The sequence below is a fragment of the Physella acuta genome, unplaced genomic scaffold (genome assembly GCF_028476545.2).
Source record: "Physella acuta isolate Inbredline_101_S28 unplaced genomic scaffold, ASM2847654v3 ptg000356l, whole genome shotgun sequence".
Classification (NCBI taxonomy): domain Eukaryota; kingdom Metazoa; phylum Mollusca; class Gastropoda; family Physidae; genus Physella; species Physella acuta.
In genome coordinates, this window is record NW_026731875.1 from 11,968 (window position 1) to 34,161 (window position 22,194).

The 22,194-nt window shown below is 39.7% G+C and overlaps 1 protein-coding gene across 1 annotated transcript; it reads right to left on the minus strand.

The window, feature by feature from the left end:
• Positions 1-365: 365 nt before the first annotated feature.
• On the minus strand, positions 366-15,138 carry LOC131941302 (uncharacterized). Its single transcript, XM_059300493.1, has 9 exons — positions 15,066-15,138; positions 9,143-11,341; positions 8,587-8,706; positions 7,819-7,997; positions 7,126-7,265; positions 6,369-6,577; positions 5,149-5,413; positions 4,395-4,514; positions 366-3,762 (listed from the first exon to the last, which is right to left on the minus strand). The coding sequence occupies exons 2-9, from the start codon at positions 11,251-11,253 to the stop codon at positions 982-984; spliced, it is 5,925 nt and encodes a 1,974-aa protein (XP_059156476.1). The 5' UTR covers positions 11,254-11,341; positions 15,066-15,138; the 3' UTR covers positions 366-981.
• Positions 15,139-22,194: the final 7,056 nt, after the last annotated feature.

Below are 22,194 nucleotides of genomic sequence, written 5' to 3' on the forward strand. Positions count from 1 at the left end.
CTACGCCACTGACTTCCAGGCATGCTTTTGGAGCCATCCCCCCCCCCCCCCCAACGAAATGAAGGAAGCTGTTTAGAATATATACTTTTAACAGTGACCCCCCCCCCACTGCGTTGGACACACCCCTGAAGCAGTAACCAAAACATTGGTCACTAGACCCACGCGTCAAAAAGTAAATTATACTACTCAAATTATCCCTGCAACAATGGGATAACTCAATGCCCTGTAACTTTGTGCTATCATAACCATGTTAACACTACGAACTTTAAAAAATCACATTTAAACAAGAAAATAACTTGATCATTGATGGAGCCATGTTAAAAGAGATAACACAAATTTATTTCAAGTTAAAAAAGAATACAAAGTAATCCATACAAAAAAACCTTTGATATTTTATATAATCAAAAACTCAATTGGCATATAGGGACAGTGAAGTGGGCCTTAATGGACAGTCTCTAGCACTGTTATATAGAGTTGTTCTTAACACATCAGGTAAGTTAATATAGCGCTCACCATTCAAGACATGATATTTTTGATACGAGCTTCTAAAGGAACTCGCCAATGTGATTCTGTTGCTGCTATAAGGTATGCACATGCATACAAATGTTTTGTATGCGGGAATTATGTAATTAGAGGTAGAATAATCGAATCAATAAAAAACAATTCAATCCAAAAATATCTCAATTTGTGCGACGTATGTCTAGTTTGATTCTGATAGTCATGCATTAGCGGTCGCACAGTGCATAGCATCAGATTTATAGAATGTACAGTAACAGGAGTTTGCCCGTCGTTATAAGCACAATACTTTATACATTGATACAAATATACTATACATTTTATACAGCAGCTATCGCTATAACCATTATCACAAGATACAATGATACATATCATACAAATTCTACAGGTGAAGTAATTAAAAAAAAATACTAGTCAAACACTTTATAAGTAGCGCTATTGACACAAGTCATTCTTACTGCTGTCTCAGGTCGGAAGATATTCGTGGATATAGTGCGCACGTTTTCTGGGACCGGATGTGTGGTGGAGTGGTGTGGCCGAGTCGTAGAGCCCTCTGGGGGCTGACTCCGCCAGAGACTTGTGCTTGTCCCGTGTGGCCAGACTCTCCACCAGGATACAGCCCGTGTCCGGCTGGACCGTCACGGAGCACATCGTCATCTTCGTCTTCACCACCTCCGGCCCGGCGGCGAGTTTACTCTCCGGCTTGCCGTCTGACGGTCGTCTGCCGGCTAGCAGAGACCGTACGGGAGTAACAGTGTCAAGTTCCATGTGACTGGAAACAGGTGGCGTGACGGTTCCAGAACCCTCTCTGGCTGACTTCCGTTCCCTGTCCCACAAAGATGAGCCGTCATCCAACAAACTCACCAGATCTGGGTCGGAGGGCGCGTGATGTCTGAGCGGGTCTGCAGACGAGCACATCATGGATTCGGGTGTTTCCGGTCTGGCATCGACCTCTGACCGGCCGTCTAGACGGGAAGAGGTCAGGTCGATGCACTGATTGTCACCAGCATCCGATAAATCTTTGACTTTCTCTACAAGTTTTTTCGGATAGGTCAAGAACAGATTGTCCGGTGATTTCTCGGACCTAACAACGCTGCAGGTAGAAACACCGGAACCGCCATCCTGGCGAAGCATGTTTGAGACACCCGGAAGTAGCTGAGACTGGCCAGATTTCACAGCCTCCGAGTTGCCAGTTTTACCGGAGACCTGGCTGGAGATGACGAAGAAACAATCCCGAAAAGACGAGAAGTCTTTAGCATGCGTGACCCCAACCTTCACAGTTTTGGCGCACTCTTCAGGGCGGAGCGGCAGGTCGTTCTTTTTCACAAGACAACCAACCTCCCCATCACGTGGTACTACCGACCCCACACCTTCCACAGGACTTCCCTGCCCGCTGCACATATCCACGTTGCTCCCATCTACGTCACTATTCCTAGTTTGGATGAGACTAGTGACGCCAGTGACCATGACGTCATCTGAGCAGTTCCCACTGGACTCTGAAGTACAGGTGCCAACGATGACAAATTCGTCGTCCTCAGCCGCACCCTCTTCATCGACTAAACCCTCCCCGGGGACTAGCTCAGGGGGATCACCCTGAGCCAGACCTCCCTCCGGGTACTTGACAGCTGTCGCCCGGCACGTTTTCACAGAGTTTTGGGGGAAGGTGAAGTTCCCAATGCCGGAGCTCGTCTTGGAGGCGATGCTCACGGCGTAGGTGGGCGTGGTCACGCAGGAGCACGTTTTGTATTTGGTGGTGGAGGCGATGCTGTAGGGCGTGGTTGCCAAGGTGTAGGCGGAGTTTGAGCTGGTGAAGACGATGGGCGACTGTGAGGTACCTGCGCTGCGATGGATGGTCAGAGGGCTGACCACGACGGCCGTCTGCGTGGACATGGGCGAGCGGATATCGTAGGTGTGTCCAGAGCTGCTGACCACGGATATGAGCTGGACCTGGGTGTTGGGCTTGACCAGTGAGCTGTTCTGTGGCAGGCCGACTGGACGCATGGTGCCTATAAACGCCGAGGCCGCTGACTTGGTGTTTAACACTGTGCTGGGTGCCGCCGCCTCCGATGGGGTTTTGTTGGTTACCTGAGTCTCGTTCTTCACCTGCAGGTTCAAGACTTTGGCTAGAAGACTAGTCGGCGTCCCGGTTCTCAGGTTAAACGGACTCGTCTGACCGCTAGCCGGAAGTGACGTGTAAGGCTCCACTGCTCCGGGTTGTAGGTCCATGTGTTTTAACTTCCCTTTGACGTAGGACGTTTTTCTCGAGCCTCTGAGCTTCGCGATGGGAATCTTCAAGGACTGCGTGGGGAGGCAGACTTTGATTTGGTGCAAGTTTGTCTGGGCCCGGATGGCTCCCGGCTTTAAACTGGTGTTGACCGGCACGGTGTGGGGGGACCGCCGGTGGCAGTGGCCGATGGTGGAGGTGGCCAGCTGCATCCTAGAGCGGTACGGCATCATCTGGCAGTGCTGGCCGTAGACCTTACTGCCCTGGTTGTACTTGACACCACGGAGCGGGGACAGCGAGGTGATGAGCGGGCTTTGGGCGTTAAGGCTTAGGGGCGGGGGGTAGACCCTTGAGGCTGTGGTGGGCGTGGCCTGAGCGCCCAAGTGATAGACATTATGCGAGCCGAGCTTGTCGATCACGTTCTGGCCAGGGAACCGGGGCTGGAAGCCGCAGGACACGGGCACCACCCGGGGGTGGAGTTTGGTCTGGGGGTGTGTCCTGGAGGCGACGGGCAGCTGGAAGGGCTGGAAGTTGACCTTGGTTTGTTGCGGCATGGTGCTGGGGTGGACTTTGATGCACTTGGGGAGCGGCTGGTCCCCGTGGGACGAGCTGTCCATGGTGATGCTGTAGCTGTGCATGTCCATGGGGGAATCTTTCCGGCAACACACAGTCCTGGATGGTGACGCGTGTGGGACGTCCCGCGGCAGGCATTTGTGGGGGACCAGGGTGTTGGAGGTGTGGGTAGGGGGCAGGTGGTGGAGTATGACGCTGGAGGAGGTGGAGCTGTTGGTCGGGTAGTGGATGTTCATCTTGGAGTAAGGGACGCAACTGGTGGCGGACTGACGCGGCGGGCAGGGGGAGCCCACCACTGGGGGGAGGCTGGGCGACAGGGTCGGAGATTCCAGTCTCCGGCCATAGAGGTTGACGACCCGTCGGGTTGGGGTCGGGGTCACTGACACGCGGGGAGGGGCTAGAAAGACTTGGTCCAACATTTGCTGATCTAAAGATGGGAGCTCCTTCAGCTGAAACGACGAAAGAAACAAATATGTTGAACAGAAGACAATAGCTAAAAATTGAAAGAAACTCGAGTACCAACATTTACAATGGTATAGTGACTGGATATAGTGACTGGAATAGGGAGATGCCTGGTGTTTGTAAGGAAAAATGAACAGACGATAGAAATAATTTGGACTGTGTAGTTTAATTAACAGTTGAAAACTAATGTTTTCAAATAGTTAAGAATACATAGCTAAATTACGAAATACATAAATCCATTAACTTATTACCCAAAACTCGTACTCTAAATTCTGACTAGAATTTTGTTTACTACATATCAAAGGGAGTTTATTCATAAAATACTAAATATTTTCTTTTCAATGTAGTTATTTCCCTTTAAAGATTTTTAAAATTAAACCGTCAATATTTTTAATTACAAAAAAATACTGCAAATAAATTAAGAAAAAATTAGAAGTAGAGGTAACAATTTCCGATTAATTCCCTCAGAATATATTACTATGATCTCTGAGAAAGGACTCGTTTCTATTTTCAGGTTGGTGTTCTTACTTTGAAAACAAATTTTTTTCCAATTCACCAAAAGGACGTCATTTATTAAAAACCTCACCAATTCTAATTTCTATCTTGACAAAATAATTACCTCAGTTAACTCTGAGAGCAGATTGAGAGCCAAATCAGAGTTTAAAACACTGTAGTCAGCTTCATCTAAGCTCACATCCATCAACCCATGGTCCAGCTTAAACTCCAGGATCTGGGGAGTCTTAAAATACCATTTAATAACACCATTAGGGAGAAATGTTAAAAACTTTTACTTTTAGTTTAGTTTTAAACAATCTAATTCATAATTTCATATTTTAAACCATTGCATAATTTTAGATGAAGTATTTTCTGAGAAATCGGAACTCAAAGACCACAACAATTTACACAGAACGAACCCTAACATTTAGACCCCAATAATTTACACACCATTTAGACCAACTAACTTGCTTACAATGTGCTACCTTATAAATCAGAAAAATTTACACCAAAAAAGATACAAAATAGACCACAGATATGTTTTACAAAAACCTACCATTAAGATCACAGTAAGTTACTAAACAAAATCCAGTACTAAAGAAAACTACAGTGTAGACCAGAGTAATTTTCTAAATACACATACCATAGTGCATAGTGAGCTATCTTTAAAAAAAACTTACAGACAAAAGTAAAGTTGCAGAAAAATAAAAACCTCCATATTACCTGAGTTAATAAATAAAAATATCTGCAATAGTGACCACATTAATTGATTAAAACATGTTGACGACATAACTAACTAAAAAAAACAAGAACTATCTTATTGCACATATTGATTAAAACATATAGAGAACATAATTTACTAAAAAAACAAGAAATACCTTATTGACCACAGTGATGGAGACCCTAGCATCATGTCCCGCCTCTGGGTCAAACGCAGCACTGACTTCATCATCAACACCAGCCTCATCGTTCTCCACTAGCGTCACATTACTACTCCTGTTGTAGACCAGAGATGGCTCAGTGCCGGCCACTTCACAGTCTGGAATCTCCAGGTCTTGTAGAATTTCTGTCAGCAGCTGTGACTTGCAGCCAATGACAACATGTGGCCAGGTCTCACTGGCTACAAGCTTGTGGAGCATTAGGCTGTTGACATGGGAAATAATTGATTGTGAATAATTAAACTGTTGACATGGGAAAAATCTGATTGTGAATAATTTCGTTGTTGACATATGGAACATTAGATAGTGAATGATTAGACTGTTGACCAATAAAGCATTTCATAGTGAAGAATTAGATTGTAGACACGAGAAACATATTGATGAATAATTCAGCACTTGAAGGGGAAAATGTATTAGTGAATAGCTAGGCTGTTTCCATAGGAAAAAAAATGTAAGTGAATAATTGAGAACTTGAAATAGAAAAATGTGTAAGCAAATAATTTGGTTATTATCAATAGAAATATTTTTTATTTAATAATTGGACTGATTAAGTGGAAATATTTTTGTTTAGCAAACAATTAGTTTTGTTTAATGAAAAATATATAAAGTGAATAATTAGGTTGTTTACAATTTAAAATTTAATGGTGGTTAATTTTTAAGGTAAAAAGTGCTAAGGGGGAAATGATTATGTTTTAATGTAATAAGTGTTAAAGAATAACTAGGTTGTTTTACATGTGGAAAGAGTTAGTAAATAATTAGTTTGTTTAATTGTAAAAGTGTTTACCTCATTGTGAATAATTAAGCTGAATTGAAGTAAAAATATAATCTGTGAATAATTAGGCTGATTCATTTTGAAAAAGTTAGGCAGTAAATATTAAAACAATTTCTAATGTTTCTATTTGTGTATAAAGTTATGAACTTATTTAATTTGTGTTTATGAAAGCACAGCTATTAACACATTCACCTTTCACTAAAGCCTTATGGTACAACATAACCAACCTTTCTCAGAATAATATTATTATTAAATAAAGGTTTTAATTATTTTACAGAGCAAAGACCAGTTTTTTTTATTTTTTTTTAAAAAGACATCTTTCAAGGGTAGCTAAACCTTTACAGACAAAACATAAATGTTTTTATGGGTTGCTTCCCTTGCCACTTACCTGTATGTATCCGACACAATTTTTTTTTCTTTAATTTTTTTCTCCTTGTACACCTCAAGTACGCGGGGTTTAGTCAAGCGTATCATGTCAAACAACATTTTGTAATGGGACGGGTCTAAACATCTCATGCGTGTCCGCTTGGGTTTGCCGTTAGTCTTGCCATCTCTCGCGCATGCGCGCTTAAACGTGACGATGAATTCGATGTATTCCTACAAAATATCACAGACATTATACAACTACTTTCAACAGTAGCATATCTATATTTTAACAATAGTAAAATCAGGGCCTATTGCTGTTAAAAAATGTGGGTGATAGCAAAACAGAAGAAAGTGTATCGACACAGAAAAATGACTGAAATAAAAAAGAACTGAATTATTTTCTCACAAATGCACGAGAGAAAGGTATGGTGAGCAGGTCTAGCAAAGGGGTTGTCCATAACTGACGTCACACTTGTAGGGGGTGTGTCCGTAATTTTGTGACGATGTGTGATGATTGGGGAGGGTTTAGATACTGTGAAGTCACTTTTGCATTTTAAAAAAGTATGATTAAAAACCGATTTTCAGCCGTTTTTGGCGCGTTTTAGAAAAGCATTTTAATAAGTTGTAATAGAAATGGATTAAAATTTTCCGTTGAACAATTTAGTCAATATTTTAGAAAAACAAATCGATGTTTAAAAAAAATGCTAGGCTGAGGTGTGATGTCATTTTAGTGGACTTTCAGGCTACCAATCTGTACCCACTCATAGACCTTGTAATACCTTTTTGGGCAGCATTTTCTGGAAGAATTTGAGCCATTTCCTAAGAAGCTCTCTCTGTCTATCTATTGGCAGTCTGATGAACTCGATAAACACAGGGTCACGGTCGTTGAAGAAATCTCCAAGTGCACCAAGTTCTAATTCTGTGTTGTTTAGATAGCCAAGGACGATAGCGGCAACATACGGATGGGAAAAAATACTACTGTTACTGTAGGCACATACATTTACGTATGCTTTAACATTTTTATAGACACGATAAACACTGATTTCTTTTTGTTTTTAAAGTAGAATATTAAAACTATTGTATACGTGATTATATTATTCATTTTATTTAAAAACGCAGAATGACATAACCGGCATTAAAACCATTGATTGGATAAGTAATGCAACTATGATTAGTAAAGATAAGGTTATTTAGAGTAAAATGCAATTTTAGAATCAAATTAATTTACTATCAGAATGCAGAAAAATATTATTCCTTACAGCTCATTAGAGAGCACGTAATTTTTTTTTTGTTTGGATTAGGTTTAAATTTTGGGAAAAGTACTGAAAGGCTTATCGACAAGGCTTATGTACTAGGAGCACTGGAGCATATCACGTGACATAAGGGTTACCTGCCATAGCAGTAGAGCGTATCACGTGACATAAGGGTTACCTGCCATAGCTGTGGAGCGTATCACGTGACATAGGGGTTACCTGCCATAGCTGTGGAGCGAATCATGTGACGGTCATCATCACTGAAGGCCTCGCGCGCCCTGCCGAAAAACCTGGCCTTGACATTGTCAGTGACGTCACACCAACGTGAAGACAACATGGCGTCTACCTCACAAGTTGATGAGCCGGGATGCTGGACCTCGATTTGACTACGGTTTTCACTGTCAATTATCAAAGTTTACAAGATGTAGAACTTACGGTGATAGTGACGTCAGTTGCCAATTTTCTATTAATAATCCGTGGGCCTGGTAACTAAATATGCGTGCCTTTAATAAATAATATTTTAACGTAACTATAAGATAAAGACCACACTATTTCCCTCACATGTTACAACCCGGTTTATTAAGAACAAATATCACTTAAGTGTGTTTCATGATTTCTAGACCACATTTCTTTTTAAAAAGAGTATCTACTTTGGCTCTGAGCGTGAGGAATGTCCTTCATTATGTCGCTGTCTGCAATATCGGTACAAGAGAAAGGGCAGTCCAGTAACAAAAAAACATCAGCTAAAAACAACAATCAGCCTAATACAGCTGGCCCAACCAAAAATCTTATCAGCCCAGTACAAACAGAGGCGTAGTGAGGGGGGGGGGGGGGGCGGGGGGGGGGGGGACTTATGTCCCCGGGCGCCGACATTAGAGAGGGGCGCCAAATTGAAAGTTTGAGGGGGGGGGTTGCAAATCGAAAGTTTGTCCCCGGGCGCCGGGAAGGGTTGCTACGCCTCTGAGTACAAATGAAGGTGGATCTCACCTGGCCCACAAAATAAAGGCGTGTTCCTCTAGGACTGGATCAGTCATTAAATCTCCCATAGGTACAGACCGCCTCGGCCTTTTCTGACTTGAGCTAGAAGCAGATTCTGAACTGCTACTTCTGTAAATACCAACGGATTCGCTACACTAATTACGTATGTTATCAAATTTTTTTTTTTAAAAGTTTGTTTTTATTTGTAGATTTTATTTTAAATAAAATTGCACTAATCGCATGTCTGCGAATAGAGAACAAAGAAAACAAAAACAACTTTTGTAGTCATCATCGAATAGCCATACCCACATATGCGTATAACGGGATTCGGCGATTATGATCCTTCAATCTCATGACTAAAGGTAACCATTAATTTTAACCCTAAAGCTATACTTAAGTGTCTATTAACGTTACGAATGATACCCGTTATAAGAAATTGTGGGTATGGCTAATCTATGCGAACCTTAATTGTACTACAACAACATTTTGATAGATGTTTACTTTGGCAAGCGAAATTTACAGTACAGTACAGTTGCGGTATTTTCTTTTGGTAAGTTCCGCTTACCTTTTTCTTTTCGACTTCTTTACAGGCCAGTCGTCATCACAGAAGACATCGTAGTCCCCCATGGCCTCCTCGGCCTTTCTCGTCCTTTTCCGTGACCTCTTCCCACCGACAGCCCCAACGTCCCCCACGGTGATGGCACTGGGGATGGTGACATCCGAGGTCCCAGGATCAGTGGTGGAAACTTCCATACTGTCACAGACAGGGGCAGGATCCTTGGTTTTCTTCCTGGAGGTGTTAGACTTGGATGGCGAGCGTTTCTTGACTTTCTTGGACTGACTTGACATCCGCTTGTTGGGAGGCTGCTTGCGGTCTTTCTTTGGTTTCCCCTCAGTGGCGAATGTGGCGGGGGATTCTGGTACCGTCAGTGACAGCTCGGACAAGCTGGAACTGTCGTCCTTATCATTGGGCCAGGGGTCCATCATCTGAGACGGAACGTTAGCGGCACCGTCGTTGTCATGGTAACCCGAGGAGTCAAGCTTGTCGTCGTCGTCGTCCTCTCTGGCCCGCGAGATGGTCTCCTCGATGGACTGAATGATGGCGTCCATCACCTCCCTCGACATCGTCGACTTGTTCTTCGAGCCGCCCTTGGACTTTACTTTCTTACTCACGCTCACCTTTTTCGTTTTCTTCTGCACCTCCTTGGCCGTGAACGTTTTCGACTTTTTCTTCGATCTCTGCAGGGTTGACTTGACTTTGGGCCTGTTATCGGTGGGTTTCATTGTTGATATGACGGCCTGCTGAATCCCCAGGTTGTTCACCCCACTTTTACTGCGTATCCTCTCGCTGCGCTTCACGTGTTTATTGTCCAACTCGCTGTTTTCTTCGACCTTAAACGCTGCCACTCCCGTGTTGACAACACTCGCCTTCAACAAACTGACCGCTCTCTTGTACTGCTGGTTAACGTCATCTTTTGGTATCTGCGCCATTTCGCGAATGCTGATGGCGCCGGTAAAGCCAGCAAAGTTTGGCTCGGTTAAAATTTCCTCCATCAACGGGAACTGCGAGGACTTGCCGGAGATTCCGTTCTTCAAGTTCGGGTTGTCGGACATGGACCCAAGTTCGAAACTTTCACATTCACCATCGGCCAGATTTAAAAACTTGGATCCAGTAGCCGTGTCTTCTCTGTCGGCCTTTGTTGACTTGGTTGAATCCACGTCTCCATTGCTCCACATTCTTTTACTATCCTTATCTATTCTAACAACGTGTACCCTAGCCTCGGATGGACACAGAGTGTTCCCATTTCTATCTTCAGTTTTGGATTCTCCCGTGCTATGTGAGTTTTTAGAGCATGTCGATTTCTCTTTGAGTGAGTCGTGGAACGAATGAGCAGAAGATGGCAAGAATTTATGTAGACCACAGCCGACTCGCACTAGACCAGAAGACGTCTTCACCATGTTGAGTTCCTTGTTCTTGTCTTTAGACAACGACACGAAAAAAGGCTCGCCCGGTACTTCAGGGATGTGCGAAAAATCATTGGCGATTTCGCTGCTGTGGTGGTCACAGTTTGGGAAGATGCAAATGGAATGGGAGAAGCTGTTGTGAACCGGAGCTTGCTCTTCTTTCCCTTTCTTTTTGTTCTCGGCCACTTCAGTTTTAGAACCGCTAGCCTTAGCCTTTTCCGATTCTCCGGTACATTTTTTCTCAGATACAGTCCTAACAGGCACGGCATGTTTAGCTTTGTCACCTTGAAAGTGTCCTTCACCTTCTAGCAGCGATAACAACAGCTCGGGTTTTCTACCTTTCTTGGCGAGTTCTGGGTCAGATTGTTCCGAGCCTCGCTCAGGTTTAGACGACTTTTCTACTCCAGCTTCTTGAACACACGTAGGGAAACCCTGCTTCTCTTTTTCTAACCGCTCCCATATATTTAAACTTACATTAGGCGTGGGACTAACTACTGCCGATGGCTCAGCAACAGGAGGTTTCTTCGCTGAAGCATGATGCGAAGATCTGTCTCTAGTGACCGCTCCCCGGGATGGTTCCACGTTTGTATCAGCTCCGGCATCCTCGATAGGTTTGGAATGGTGCTGTTTTCTGGACGGGGTTTGCCGAAGTCTGCGAGACTCACACGAGCCACCGAGTGGGGTACCACTGCGTGTACGTCGAACAGACATGGACTGGAGTTATCCTAGCTTTTATTTGATTTCAATCATTTCCCCGGCTTCCTTATTTGTCTTTCATTATTAAACTTCTAGTCAAATTCTAAATTGAAGAATACATTTGTGTTCAAAATTTCATTTATAAATTAGATCTAACTTTCGGTTATTGTCAATTAGCCGTACCCATATATTCGTATAACGATACTTTATATATTTAGGGTCAAGCTTAGGTCTATGTACGTGGTTGGTTTATGATTAGCGAAACATGCTATTCGAATATGTAGGTATAGCTTATCGACGAGAACGTATATTTCAGACAGAGTAGACACTAAACAATAAAAGTATATTTAATTACAGATTAAATAATAATCCAAATATTGTATTTTCCTATCCGCTTGTTTATCATTGTAAAAAATATGTTTACCTACTTCCGACCGCGTACCGTGTTTAGCATGCTGACACGCTATTATCACAACATGCCAATCTAGACCAATCTCCCCACCTGCGCATTAATCTCTCTATCCTACATCTACCGCTATTTCATCCCCTCGTTTCATTAATTAAAATCTACTTCATAACGGATTCTGCGTTTCAGTAATACTTACACGTTAATAACCTCTGGGGGGGGGGGGGGGGAAACTAGAATAATACATGGGAAATTTTTGTTTCTATCCGACCTTCTCTCATTAAGTGGGCATATGCCCATCTGACCATTGTTTCAGTCTCTTTAATCTAAGGCCGCGCCAAAGCTACTTTTTCACCTTTCTAAACCTAACAACTAACAGTAATAATGGCAAAACCTCGATACAATACTGCAGTAAACTAGGAGAGCAGATAGATGTTCACAAATTATTATCAAATTTTATAATAATAGTAAATAATAAAGGTTAGATTTTATAGTTTTAGTAATAATTCCTGCTAAATACGCCTCTTAAATATTAAAACGAGCGTCACATAAAAAGCGCGCTCCCTAACGGTATGCTGAATCACTGACCATTTTCTTCTTACTGATCGGCTGTTGTACACATGGTGTATCGCATGTAACGTTAGCTTAATTAACTTAACTAGCCAGTTCAGCGCTCAACGATAGTTATAGATATTATTTGAGGAAGTCACGTGACATGGTGAGCCGCCCCCCCCCCCCCCCCCTAAGCAAGCACGAGTTGAATTCGTGGTGTAAAGATAAAGAACATGTGACAACTCTATGAAAAGGTAAGCATTCCTCGTATTTAACTTTCATGTTGGGTAGGGTTCGGGGTATGTTCTCAAGTTCATGTATCCGCTTTGATAAAGCAAAGGGTTTTTTTAAAAAGCTTTTTTTAATGTTTTAACAAAAGAAAACTAAAAAAACAAGGGTTAAATTAAAAATAAACGCATATTAGCCAAAATACGGCATCGTTTAGACTTTTTTTTTGACGATGTCGACATCGCAGTTAGGGTCAGGGCTTAGGTCAGTGTTATGTTTTGGGTCAGTGTTATAATACTAGCAAACAGTATAATTGAATGTACACTGTGTGTACAGTATTATGAAATACATACGGCTTTTTTTAAAAGCGTGAGTAGCGATGGGTCAGTGTTAGGAATATGGAGGGTCAAGAAAAACATAAAGGCTAGGCCAAATATACTGGCGATAAAAAGTATTGATAATGCCAAAAAAAAAGGGTATTAGAGTCTATATATTTAAAAAATCTAAAGGTTTATGTGAAAATAACGTTGCTTATTATAAAGAATAGTGCACATATGCAACAGCTATGTTGACAGTTTTATCATATTTATATGGGGTTTCTGGTGTTTATATCAAACTGCGTAGCTTGGTAGGGGTGGGGGGAGGTTCCTAAAATGTTTTATGATATTGTGGTGCTGGTCTATTTAACAATTAAGCCTATATGGAGGGAGCGGTCGCTTAAACTATCCAAATTATTTGTGTCCTGTGATGTGAGTCCAAATCCCTATTATTACATCTTTACATGCTAAGTACTACATATTGATGCAGCAAAGTTATTAGTTTCTTCCTTCAAATGTTTAACCATTTCTTAAAGAGTTGGAGATAGATCTGTCTAGTTGATATTTTTGACATATTGTGTACCATTAGAATCGATTTTAAAACCATAAAACAGATAGAATGGTCTTCTAAATAACCTATCAAATTAAAATTATGATTTCTATTTTTAGTTTAATTTAATAGGCACTACTAGATCTAGAACTAGCATTGCATTAATTAAACTACTAGTGGGGAATCTACAATTTATGAATTACCAAACAACACTATAAATTTAAACTAGTGAGTAGATCTCATTAGATATATAGATCTAGTCTAGATTCTAAGCCTACTAGAATCCAATTATTAATATATAAATTAGCTAGATCTAGAATCTAGATCTCTGATCTAATAATAATATAAAGCTACTATAGACTAGCTAAATCTAGGCTCTTCTTGTAGGGCCTAGGCGACTAGATTACTAGAACTAGTCTAGATCTAGATCTGAGAAGTAAGTAGAACTAGAATCTAGATCTAGAGTCTAGATCCATTTTCTATACTGTAATTAACCATTTATAGGCTATGTAAATTATCTAGAATAGTATAGAATGGAAGTCTATATATTATATATTACATAGATCTAGTAATAATTTATGATACTTAACTTAAGCCTATTTACTAACATAGATCTAGATCTCAGTTACTAGATTCTAGATCTAGAGTCTAGATCTAGATCTAGTAGCAGTAGGCTAGTTAGATCTAGATCTATAGTGTAGAGTAGACTGTCTAGACTCTAGAGGGGTCTAGATTTTCTAGATCTAGATCCTAGATTGACCTAGATAGATCTAATCTAGATCTAGTTAATCTAGATTCTAGATCTAGGCCTAGATCTAGTTCTAGTAAGCTAGACTAGAGAATCTAGATTAGAATAAGATTCTAGGGTCTAGATCTAGTTTAGATTGATATCTATCTAGATTCTAGATCTAGAATCTAGTAGTATCTATGATCTAGATCTAGATTTATGGAGATCAAGATGTACTGCTAGTCTAGCTAGCTAGACTAAGCTAGAGGTTTAAAGTCCTGACTCTACATATCTCTAGATCTAGAAATCTAGACGTCTAAGTCTAGATCTTAGATCTAGAAATCTAGATCTAGGAATCTAGATCTAGATTCTAGATCTAGATCTAGACTCTAGATCTAGATATCTAGAGAGATCTAGATCTAGAAATCTATGATGATGATGATGATAAAAAGTCAGAGAAATGAGAAAGTAATTATACTAGATCTATACTTTTTCTAGAATCTACATCTCGATTTAGATAGATCTAGAATATCTAGTCTAGATTCTAGACTACATCTAGATTCTAGATCTAGATCTAGATTCTAGATCTAGTCTAGTCTAGATTAGATCTAAAATTTCTAGAGAGAGATCTTGCTTATCATCTTGTGCAAAAGACGGCAAAAGTAAAAACTTTAAAAACAATAAACTGGCAGAATAAATAAAAATAATTCTTTGGGTTATTTCTAATAGATCTCTAGACTTCTAGATCTAGATCTAGATCTATGTGTTACCAAGTTATGGAAATCTAGATTTAGATAGATATACACTAGTCTAGATCTAATCTAGACTTTCTTAGTTTCTATCTCGACTCTACTCTGGAAGACTATTCTAGTTTTATGAAAATAATTAAAATTGTTTTCTTCGAAAGTTTTCGGAGAAAGTCATCGAATACAAAAAAGAAGTTTAACTGTGCAGTATTTCAAACGGATAATTTACGCTAAATATTTACGAATAGATAAAAATATATTCTTAAATTACAAACAAATATCCATATTAAATAAAACAAACCTAAATCAACCTTGTTCCCTGATCTTACGAAAAAAGCGATGCTTTGAACGTTCAACACTACTTCAACGGTGCATAGTTACGTTTTCGATATTGCTGTACTGGAAAATCGATTATTTCAAATTATGACTAGATTATAAGTACAAGACTACTTTAAAACTGTTATAATTTACACTTTATCAACCCTTCAGTATTTTAATATTATTCAGGTCTGCTGCATATGTATGAAGCTTTAATAGTTGTAGTTGAAGAGATGTTTTATCTTATATTATTAATTATAAATTAGAAGAAAAAAAGTCAGTTTAGATGAATACACCTCTTTATATAAAGTGTCTTTTAACAACTAAAGGTTAAAATAACTCAAACACACTTAAAGTAAAGTCATGTATGTAATAATATATTATTTTAGTCCGATCACTTTTATAAAATGTTTACTGATGGTTAAATCTTATCAAAGTAATATTTTTTTTTATCAATCTTAGACAGATTATAATCAACCAAGAATATATAGTAGTCGATATCTGTCGATATCGAACATTATTGCCAGTTTAGCAGTTTTACTAAATATTTTTAACTAAGAAATTATATTTAATGGAATCAAATTTTCATACCAGTTTTTAATCAGATACAAAGGGATAGTGTATTTTAAATTTTATAAAGTATATAGGAAACTTGGTCTTTTCTTATATTTTAAAAGAAAGAGACTAGAAAATAATATCGGCCGATTCCCGTACCTTAGCGACATTGATAAAAAAACGATGGCAACAGCTCTGATCGCATGCACCATTTTTACAAAATCATTTTCGCATTATACATGATCTGCAGATTGGAATTAATTTATATTTGGTTGTTTGTTTGATAGGCCTACACGTTGTTGTTTCTTTTAAAATTAGAAATAAAATAATTATTTTAAGGAATACTTGTGCTCAGACTAGATTAACTATTTCTACTTAATAACCAGTACTAACCTAAACAATTAACAGAAAATTAAAATATAGATTATAGATGTAGTAAAAAATATAACGAGCTAGATTTAAGATATTCAACAAAGATCTACTAAGGTTTATCTTTGTTCCTTATGTCGAAGGGATTGAAAACACAATGCAAAAAACAAAACAAAATACACTCGACAAGGGGATTGGATACTATTTCAAAAATGTTAAATATTCCTTTAACAAGGTCAAAAGTGAAATTTTGACCTCACTACCTACAACCAACGAAAACATTATTATTCTGCTTAAACCTTCGTTGATAACTTGATTGGACTTTATATTCACACAACACGATCGTTAAGCTGCGCTTGAAGATACGCGTTTCATCCAGACGACATTTTAGCTGAGAGCTAATGAGTACGCAGTGCCAACAATTTAATTATCTAACCTATGTATAGGCCTGCTTTATGAAAAAAACATGGCAAGTTAATGGCCTGAACTTCTGTATGTGATTATTATTAGATAAGCCTCAGATATAGCCTAGGTTACGTGTACTTCTGTAGAATGTGAGGTATACGATGTTTTAACATAAACGAAATTGACTAGAAACGTGGTGGATGTAAGCAGGGGCGTAGCGAGGGGGATGCGGACTGCACCGGGTGACACCATTTAGGGGGGTGACACCAAGGCAAAAAATAGCAATATATATAGAGAAAAATGATAATTCCACTTAAATAAGTGATTAATTCGAGTGTTAAATAGTCTTTTAAGAGGTGCAAATCGAAAGTTTGAGGGGGGGGGGGGGGTGCAAATTGAAAATTGAAAGTTTGTCCCCGAGAAGGGTCGTTACGCCTCTGGGGGGGGGGGGGTGACACCATTAAGTGCCGCATTGGGTGACACCCGACCCCGCTACGCCACTGGATGTAAGTTAGAGTTTAAATGATTTGGGAACTTCATTTTATACGTCTAGTTCTTGTGTTTCAAAAGTGTAAAAAAAAGGTAAAAAGAAAAAAACATCCTTAAAGCGTGCTTTGGATAGGATTTCACGTATAGGCCTAAAGATAAAAGACCACAATTTCATCCCCCACCCCATCTTTCTCCCTATTCCCACACACGTTGAAGAGTGAAACAAATTAAAATCTCATTCTTTGAATTATTTTTATCACAGCAATTACAATGGTAAAGTCTTAATTATAAAGTAGAGGCATTTCCTGTGTTTCACCCCACCCCTGCCCCCCTTCAGGTACATTATCTATCCTTCCCACCCCCAACTACCCCCACCCACAACCGCCACCTATTTCCACTCTCACGTGCGCTATTTCTGCTTGTATTCATCAAGTTAAGCTTTTCTCTGAAAGAAAAAAAAAAGCAAGTTTAAAATAATACAACTGAACGAATCTTAATAAGCAATCTGGATCAGTTGTGTTTATCTCATCTCGTTTTCTCAACGGTGAGCAGAGAACGCATGGGTAGAAGTGGGTTAATGGGCGGATAAAGCGAAGCTGGTTTCCCCGCTTATTTCAAATACTACCTGCATCTCCTCACTGGCAGTCGAGGCTAGGGCTAGTCGTGTCAGGGTGATGCTAGTAGTAGATCCTTGTTTATATTTATCTGTGTGACGTAGGCTACGTGGTCATTGGTCGTTATTTACAACCCTATTTACATCGTTCTGTGCTGCACTTATTATAGTTTATATACAGCGTATACTATATTTATCGCATTGCTGTACCATATTCATATGCCATTTTAGCACAATGTACAAAAGTATTTTGCTGCATATATTGTAATTATAGACATAGTTCGTAGCTGCTCGTTATTGATAGTGCACTTGTCGCACTGTTTATAGACAGTGGCAGAAGTTCACATTGCACTTGCGTAGCAGACGGCATTGAGATCTGCTCTGTGAGTGCATTCTCGTGTAGAGCAGGGTCGTGCTTGTGTTGAGGTAAGATAGCTTTTCATCTAGTGAATGTGATTTCTCAATGGAAGTGACAAGTTGATACGGGAAATAGACTCAGTCTTGGAATTTAAGATACTTATAAACATACACTGATACACAGTCGGGATGAGAATTTAGGATATTTTCATTCAACCGGAGAATTTAGGATAACGGCTCGTTAAAAAGGATTTGTGAAGAAACATAAATTATCTATATGCGGATAAAGGATAGGGACTAAGTCAAGAAGATATAAGGATATACAGTCAAGTAAAGGATTTTGGATAGGGACCAAAGCAAGAGGTTGTGAATGTAAGGTATATACTCAGTCAGAAGAATAATTTAAGATTTAGACGGTGCATAAGATTTTTTTTCTTAAAATCCTGGCGCCAGAAACTCACATCAAAAGAAAACATGAAAGAAAAAGTGCCATACCCACTCTAATTGGACACAGACATTTAGCACCACAAATTTTTGAGTACTAGATCTAGTCTACATCCAATAGTTTACTGAACACAGCTGTTCAACATACTACCATGGTAAGTACTGCTGTAAAGGTTTTATATACTTTAAATTTTTCTTTAATTTTTCCATCTGAAAAATATTTTCGAACACTTTTTATAGCGTTGCTAATTAATTTAATATTGCCTCCTTGATAATTATTTATGGGCTAGGAAATTAATTGTAATGTCTGGCAAGCTATATGATGTACCGGTAGATGTGATGGTTGTGTTGTTCTATTGAATATCAACATACACATACCAGAAAAAAATTCAACATACACGCAGTATTTCAACCCACAGTGTTGTCTGTTTCTCACACATGCAATTCTTGTAGAGTTTCAACAACCACGCTAGTCGCAACAGCCAACCAGGATCTAACCATACGACCCGTTACAGCAATCACACCTTTTCCACTAATCCCACCCTTCACAACTATCCCACCTTTACCAATAATACCACCGTCCTCAACAACCCCAGGGACGGAGTGGTCTAGCGGTAGAGAGTTGGACTACTAACCCGTCTAACTAGTCCCTGAGTCCACCCAAATCTGCTGGGTACCTAACTCACGTTAGGGAAAGAAAGTAAAGGCGGTTGGGCATAGTGCTGACCACACCATCTCTTCATATGCCGAGGTCACAGGAACAAGTGCACTCTACTTTACTTGCCCTATAGACCGTCAGGTTTGAAAGGGAACTTTATTAACCTCAACAGCCCAACAACCCAAACCATTTCGAATAAGCCAACAGTCTCGACAACAAAACCAGGTAAGCCAAAGACAAAATATAGGGTCTATATGTTTTGGCTTAGTAGGTTTTGCGAACAAACAATGAAAGATAAAATCACATAAGTAACCACAAAAACAAAAACCAATCAGGCTTGAGCTTCTTTACTAATTTATAATATGTGTAGGTATAGTTAAGAATTCTAATCTTGTGTCTGATTCTTTTAGATTTCTTCCTTAAACGCGGCCTACCACTTGCAGTATAGTAGCGTAATTCATCAAGTTTCTGAAGTTTGTTAAATTTTAAACCTATGTATGACCAAGTCGTATATGTTCTTGTTTTCTTAATCACTCCCTACAACTTATATTCCAAGTAATTTTTCTTGTTCGCGTTAAATAGGAGTAAAAAACAAGGCGGATAAGTGAACACTTTTTAGTTAAAGTAGTTCCATTTTCTGTTAGTCGTTGCCATGGCAACCAGATGAGCTCCCATGTAATGGAGAGGTAGATTCCATTTACGACGGTGTAAATCTACAACATTCCAGGTATACACAACTTTCTAACTAGGGCCTATGTTTTGTTCGTTTTTAGCCTAACTTTAAAACACCGACGTATACACGAAGTTTATCTAGGTAGAGTTGACTTCGTACAATATCCGAAGTCAGATTTTCATAAACCTTTATAAAGTGTAACAATTAATCAAGATTATTTGCCTTGTTGGTTTTAATACTGTGCTATATTTACAAGTAGAGCTGAATTTAAAAAAAACCACGAGCACTGTCGTTCTTATTTTACTTCTTACATGCAGGATACGAGTTTTATCAGTTGTTTTTTTTTAATGTAAGTACTTCGATGTTAAATTCATTATTTGGATCACTCCCCCACGTCAACATTTTGTCGGACCCAATAAATGGATAAGTATTATATAATATGCGTGCGCGATGGTCATCGAAAAGGTCAAGCCGACCATGGCTAGTCTCCCTGTTGGCTGTGCACATATGCTACTTGTCCAGCCTTTACAAGTTAAATCTAACAGCCGCCACCAGGTGGCGCTATAGCCTGGTATAAAATACACGGGTGTGGATCCAAAAGCGTTGCTCGGTGTAAACATTTATACAAGGTATCTCTATACTCGGTGAACATTGTTTTCATTCAGAGTAGCGTCCCCTGAATGCGGGTTACCCTCCCTTGTTTTATAAACATTGCATCTTTCTGCTCAGTGAGTGACTTGCAGCAGTAAGCTGTGGCTAAACCACCTTAAAAAATTAAAGTGGTTTTTCTTTACCACCTTAAAAATAAAGTGGTTTTTCTAACCGTTGCACCTATCTGCTCAATGAGTGACTTGCTGGAGTAATATCTGGCCAAACCTCCTTAAAATACAGTGTTCTTTTTTAAACATTGCACCTTTCTGCTCTATGAGTGACTTGCTGGAGAAAGTGATAGATCCTACTTCACATGTGTCGTAAAGACATTTGTAAATATCACACGTCAGCTGGATTATTCTCTCCCCAAGAATCTGGAAAATCTATTTACAGAAAGATTAATATCCGCGTTTGTGGATACCTACATACTACAGAAATCACACAGCAGTAAAACTTGGATCTCCTAGTTAGTATCTACTAGATCTATAGCATGAGTTAACTAAGTTCCACATTGTACCATTGTGTTACGGGCCTGTTCTTAGCAAATAGAAACATGGGAGAAAACTTGAATGATTCATCTAGAAATCGTAAGGTGTCTTCCAGATACTCAAAAGACGTACCGTAGGTAAAAATAATAACAAAAAAAGAAACGATCTGTGGGGTTTCGGTTGGGGGGGGGGGGATTGGGGTAAACATGAATGCACACAATAGATTTACCGAGTGTAGACTAGCTTTCATTCAGTTGTCGGGGTGTTGGCAAGACGAACGAATCACCGTAGTTCCCGTTGTTGTAACCTACGTCTGCCGTTGTCCATCCATTTTTGGGTAATGTTATATCAGTTTGGTATGAAAAAAACATTGGAGGGGTAACTAGTTGAACCAGGGTAAAAAAAAACTATTTACAATCTAATTAAACGATCTGTAAATATAAATAATGTAAGTTGACTCAAAAAAAAACCCGTATCTTTTTGAATAAACAAGCCGTAATACTGTACTCACTTTCAAATATAACGTGTTAAATTTTTGAGATTCCGTTTCGTCTAATGTAAACTTACTGCACCATTAGAGCAGATTTTATATGGCAGGGCGCGGATAGCAAAACTGATAGACAACAGGCGCGTCATGCTTGCTTATCTCTGCTTGCTTAGCATGTCTGCTTACACCTGGAGCAGTTCGTATCCTGGAGGATAAATGTTCGTATCATAAACGGTAGATTTTCGTATCCTGGACGGTATCAGTTCGTATCCTGGACGATAAATGTTCGTATCCTGGATGGTAGCAGTTCGTATCCTGGACGATAAATGTTCGTATCATGGACGATAACTGTTCGTATCATGGAGGATAAATGTTCTTATTCTGAACGGTAAATGTTTGTATCCTGGACGGTAGCAGTTCGTATCCTGGACACGACTGTTCGTATACTGGGCGGTGGAAGGTCGTATGCTGGAGGATAACATTTCGTATCCTGGAGGATAAATGTTCGTATCCTTGACGATAACTGTTAGTATCCTGGGCGGTAACAGTTCGTATCCTGGAGGATAAATGTTCGTATCCTGGACGATAACTGTTAGTATTCTGGGCGGTAACAGTTCGTATCCTGTACCATAACCGCTCGTATTCTTGATGATAATTGTTCGTATCTTGGATGAAAGGGGGCTGGGATTAAGGCAGCTTTTGTTGTTACGAGTTTTGTCACGGAAAGGTAAACAGATGAGAGCTGTTGGTAAAACTATTTCAAACGTGAGACAGTTTTAAAGCGAGGGCAATAAAGCTGATAAGAATAAATTCAAATAACACACAGGCAATTGATATAGGAGCAGGAGCGCTTGAAAAAGTGGAAAAGTTTAAATAACAGAGACAGTTAAGATAGGTGAAAGAGAACGGAAAGAGTAGAAACG

Excerpts from the sequence above, each read along its gene's own strand:
- LOC131941302 (XM_059300493.1), bottom strand. The coding sequence starts at position 11,253 with ATGTCTGTTCGACGTACACGCAGTGGTACCCCACTCGGTGGCTCGTGT. Across the intron at positions 7,266-7,818 it reads TCGCTCCACAGCTATGGCAG|AATTAGAACTTGGTGCACTT; the intron begins GTAACCCCTATG and ends TAAACAACACAG. Across the intron at positions 3,763-4,394 it reads TGCTCTCAGAGTTAACTGAG|CTGAAGGAGCTCCCATCTTT; the intron begins GTAATTATTTTG and ends TCGTCGTTTCAG.